The 5,594-nt window shown below is 35.2% G+C and overlaps 1 protein-coding gene across 1 annotated transcript in view; it reads left to right on the forward strand.

Moving 5' to 3' along the window:
- The first annotated feature begins 685 nt into the window (after positions 1–685).
- The window catches only part of LOC106462619 (splicing factor 3B subunit 3-like), a 97,210-nt gene continuing 92,301 nt past the window's right edge, over positions 686–5,594 (forward strand). Inside the window, 3 exon segments of the mRNA XM_013922561.2 lie at positions 686–764; positions 1,502–1,770; positions 5,476–5,478. Of these exon segments, the coding sequence (XP_013778015.1) occupies positions 1,545–1,770; positions 5,476–5,478 (229 nt within the window). The 5' untranslated portion in view covers positions 686–764; positions 1,502–1,544.

Consider the following 5,594-nt stretch of genomic DNA (forward strand, 5'->3'; position numbering starts at 1 on the left):
GAAGCTGCTATTGTTTATGTATATTGTATGCATTGCTATTAATAGCCTTTATTGATAAATATATAAAAATACATGAAGGCAGAAGCTTAATTTGAAACAGTAATTCACAAAAAAATGCCATCTTTCCAGCAATAAATTTCCACCCAATTTTAAACATCAAGTTTCTTTTCGTTGAATAACCTGAAAAATAAATTGAAGATCAATCTGTTTTGGACTTACTACTTGTCAGTGAGTTGTACAGAGTAAAACACATTTCAAAACATCATACATTTTAACAGCCTATTCAACCTAAAGTCTCCTCTCAAAAGAACAATGAAATTTATCTTAAAAGACTAATTCATATTTATATGTAATAGTTAAATTAGTTTCCATTAAATTTTGTTTGTAGGAAGTAGAAAAATAATACACTTTATTACGAATCGCATCTTAATTATAATCCACTGCATTCGCATTTGTGATTTTTTCCCCATATTTGTAATAATGGTTTCATTTTTACTTATTGTTACAAACTAGATTGATTGTAATATTTATTGTATAATATTTTTTTCAACAGTAGGGGTAGTATGTCAACGAATATAAATTATAATTTTTATTGCTAAAATCGAGATTAATTAAATATTCTAATTTTGTATTTTTTGAAATTGTAAGAACACTCACAATATTTTTATCCAACCTGTCAATAGAACAGAAACCATTTGAGATCGAGAATAGTGTCAAATTGAGTTTATGAGTAGTGATCAAGTTTCATCGAAAATAAATCTTAGGTAATCCTAAATATATTTTTTATTATTTTAGTCATAGATTAATTTAGAAAGTTGCGAAATTTATTAGATACATTGTCTTAAGTTTATTTTGTTTCAATACTTGCCAAAACCAATATCCTGAGGCTTAAAATTAAAGTTACACCATTGAAATAATGGTATCTTTGCGGTGCGTTACATAAAATACAAAGGTGTTTACAGATGAAAAAATGTAATTCTAATTTCAAAAATCACACTTAGTTACTCGTGTCTTATCGCATTTTTCTTAATATTATAATTAAGTACATATTTATCCAAAGTATAAAGTTTAAGTTTAAAATTGATTGATAGTTTCGCAGATTTTGCAATATCTGAAATATTTGAAAACATTGTTTAAAAATCACTTCATGTTGTATAGGCTTGTACAGAAAGAGTACACTGTAAAAACTGTTATTACTCAGGCATTCATTTTATCACCAATTGAAGTTGGTATAAGGTAGTCAAAAACTGGCTAATCTTTTGCACTAGTTAGAAAATTATTGTATAACTTATTCATATTATTATTGCTATTGTGAATATTTGAAGGAAAATTAAAGTGTTATGTTGCCTCAAATCTGGATTAAGACTTTGAAAGCTTTAATAGAATAATAATGAGTGGTATTCAAGTAATGTCTGCAAGCTCAGATATAAATATGTATTTTATTAGTATGTTATATTGACTGTATATGTTGCATTTTTAAAAATCTTATTGTGCTTTTCAGTGAAAAGAATCATTTTGTTGAGCTGTGAGACACTGCACCCACCATGTTCTTATATAATCTAACCCTACAGAGGGCCACAGGAATTACTCATGCTGTTCATGGAAATTTCTCGGGAACTAAACAGCAAGAAATTGCAGTTTCCCGAGGAAAAATTCTTGAACTGCTTAGGCCAGATCCCAACACAGGAAAAGTTCATACCTTACTTACAGTTGAAATATTTGGGGTGATTCGTTCTATAATGGGTTTTAGGCTCACAGGTGGATCAAAAGGTAAATTGTTTGTTTTGAAACAAGTAATTAATAGAACCAGGACTAAGACTAACAAATGCATACCATAAGTTTAGAAATTTCATATTAATTTACTCTGACAGTCATTATGGCATCCTGCAGTTCACCTGTTTCCTCAAACAATACTGTGTTTACATATTAAAAACCTCGTTGAGTAGAAGTTATTTAATTTAAAGTATTTGAATATTGTATTATTTGTGATAATTACATATGAAATTCATGGAGGAACAACAATTGATAAAACTTTTGTATGCATAGTGCCCCTTTAACCTTCTTGTCAAATTTAAAATAAGTCCTTATAGACAATCCTTAGAGCTCCACCTCAAACCTCTTGATCACTATATGAGGGCAAAATTCAAAAAGTTTCAAAATCTAAAAGTAGTTCCTTGTTTGAGCAACTTATTTTCACATAATTCTTTGTTTCTGATACAATATTTTACCTCTTCTCACTAAATAGCTTTTCTCAATTAGTACTGCCCTCTATCGATTCAAATTTTCAACACTCCCAACTAGCCTTCCACCTCCCACTTCTATATATCCACATGCAAATGATCATGCAACAGCTTTCCACCAATAGGAGTTTGACACTACCCCTATTGTAACCAGTGCCCTCTACACATTTTCACGTTAATCACTTCTGAATTGGTAGTAGTACTGTACACATATGCTAATTCTTGTCATCATTTTTCTTTGCTAGTTATTTAAATTTTTCCATTTTGAAATTGTGAAAGGTTGCTTTTTCCAACTTTTCTTACTTTTTCAGGGTCCTTTTTGGCTAGAGTATCGTGGATCCCACTCTGTGGCAAGTGGTGTCTGACCAGATATACTTTTTTCTTTTGAAAATCTACTCTGTCCATCCTGTGACCATGCTCAACTCAATGTCAGTTACGTTGTAGCCCTTCCTTCTGCAGACCTAATGTATAATTCCAGATGCCTCCAGGTGTTGGTTGTGTATGTCTGTACTGTTGTCATCTATTTCTAAACAATTATGTTGCAGGGTTGGGTTATTCACACTATGGAGATGGGGGTGTTCTTTAGGGCTGCTAGTACTCTCTGGTGGTTTTTTGCATCATACATATATTCATCCCGGACCGTATATTCATGAACTAACATGAGTAAAGCAGACAGAGTTTGTTGCTCATCTATGATCTCTGCAGCATTGAAACTCTTCCTACCACAGACCTGATGTACAATTCCAGATGCTGCCAGGTTTTGGTTGAATGACTCCATTGACATGGTAACTGCTTTTCAGAAAAGGTTATTACAATCACTTGTTACACTGTCTCAAGTGATGCAATCTTCCAGACTATCTAACACATTGTTCCTTTGTTTCTTTTAGTGATGTATGGGAGTCCTTACCACTTACCATTTCTTATCTGCTGGGTTGGTGGATCATGGAAGCCTGTCGGTTGAGAGTAGGGCAGTGGTATTCTGCAGGTGTTGATGGCATGTAGCATTTCCTAATGCGTACCTGATGTACAATTCTAGATACCACCAGGTTTTGGTTGTAGCACTACGCCTTATTGTTGTGTGTATATCTTACTGCTTGCTTTTTTTTACGTCAAATTTGTCATTTCTACCATCCTTCGAAGATACATTCATGATGGGTTTGGTGATGGTTGGAGATTGCCCAGTCACAATTAGAATTGTCTTGATAGCATGACACCCTTCCTACTGTAAACCTTATGTAAAATTCCAGATGCTCGCAGGTTTTGGTTGAAGCACTCCTCCATGTTACAACTATATATATATCTTTAATTGTAGTTTTCCTCTCCTACCTACCAGGGGGTCCGGTGTTGGGTGGAGATGGTCCGAGCCATGTAAGTCCTCACATGTGTGCTGGCTGGTATCCCTCCTCCTACCATGGACTGGATGACAAATGCCCATTACCACCAGGTTTACAAGTCTCTCTTCCTACCATCTGCTGGATGTTAGTTCCTGGAGAGCTAGTGCTGGTTGTAGCAGATGCAGCACATTTTCCCACTTGTGCACAACCGGGTATCCTCCTCCTACTGCAGACTGGAAGTACCATACCAATTGCCACCAGGTTTTGGATCAGAGATTTCATCCTGCCAGGGCTTTCCACTTTCCTTCCATCCACTGGATGTTAGTTCCTGGTGGATCTGGTGTTGGAAATGCATGCAAGTAGAGACAGATTTTGGTATAGAAGCTTGTCTTCTTTATCAATTCCCATTTCAAGGTGAAGAGGTAAGTGATCCTCTTCCTACTGCATATCTGATGTACCATTCATTGGTGTTGGATGAGGTCGAACTACCACTAGTCTGTTGTACTCTAGCCAGTCAACACCCAGAGCTCCCATTAATCAGTCATATATATTCTGAGATTTCATGTTTTTCCCTCTTTTATGTTCTCGACACAGTAAAAAAAAGTGAAGAGTATACCTGGTTCAGATGTGGTGCATACACTCATTGAGGTGTTTTGTTTTCTCTTTAGGTTCCACACCAGCTGGTCTCTCTTTGGATGTTTCCTAAAGGCAGATAATTTTTTCACCAGTTCACTTGTGGGATTCTAGCTATTTTGTGAGCAGAGGTAAAATATCGTATCGGAAGTTAGCATTTTCCTACACTTGAACTGTATTTCTGATAGATACTTACCTCCTATCACATTTCCCACCCAGCCTCCCCACTTTCGGTGATATATGGTTTAGGTCTTCTAACGAAACTCAAAGTGATTAAGAGTGCAAATGTGAAGAGGGCACTGGTTATGATAGAAATTGTTATGCTCCTGTTGATGAAGACCTGCTGCAAGATCATTTGCATGTGGTTATGCAGAAGTGGGAGGTGGAAGGCTAGTAGCGAGCATTAAAAATTTGTGCCGATAGAGGGCAGTACTAATCAAGAAAAGCTATTTGGTGAGAGGAAGTAAGTATCTATCAGAAATACATTTTCATTGTAGGAAATTGCTAACTTTATTGTGACCCAGCTGTCACACCTGTTGGGAAACACTTGCATGTGAAATCTACACATCATTTAAACCAATCTTCCTTTCTCTGGTTTCCTGTACCTCATACCTGGCTGTCTATGCCTTCAGTCAGATCTGGTGCCACCTTTTTCTGAAGGCCTATCCTTCCCTCTGCTTCTCCCTCCAATAATCACTCTGATTCGGAATAACCCTTGCAGGATCTATTAGTTTTTCCTCACTGGTGATCCCAACCTTGGAATTAATAACATAGCCTGACTTACTTAAAATCACTTTGAAGAGTTTGGATTTTCTTCTATTATTAATGGCACTAGTTTCACATACTTTTTCAAAATTTCCATACAGTTTCTACTGAAACATGAAATTGTTATACAATTTGTTACTTAGAGTAGTTTTTACCAGCCAAAGTTTTATTATCTGCACATCTTGTGTCTGGTGGTTCTATTGTGGAAGACATGAATACATTAATCACAATAATATTTGGAGTAGTATGATTACAGGTACTTGTATGCATTAAATTGTTGTGGTACTGTCTGAATGGTTAGATGACATCCAATCATAGTTTAAAAACTGTTAACATGTGATATACAATAACATACAATGTTAACATATTTTATACAATAAAAGGGGAGCAATCCTATAATATTTACACTTTATACTAATTTTATTCACTTTTTCTGTAATTATTTCCAATGTGCTATTTTTGACCTAATACAGAGCAACTACCACACCTGTAGTTGGCTGCAGACTGTGGATGGTGGTAGTTTTCAAGATGTTATGGGTTTCAGCACATAAACTTGTGACATTTTTGTTATTTGTAGTATGCTGCCTTATTCATCATTCAGAGATGAAAGTCTTCCGGAAAT

This window comes from Limulus polyphemus, unplaced genomic scaffold (assembly GCF_000517525.1).
Source record: "Limulus polyphemus unplaced genomic scaffold, Limulus_polyphemus-2.1.2 Scaffold1209, whole genome shotgun sequence".
NCBI classification, from domain to species: domain Eukaryota; kingdom Metazoa; phylum Arthropoda; class Merostomata; order Xiphosura; family Limulidae; genus Limulus; species Limulus polyphemus.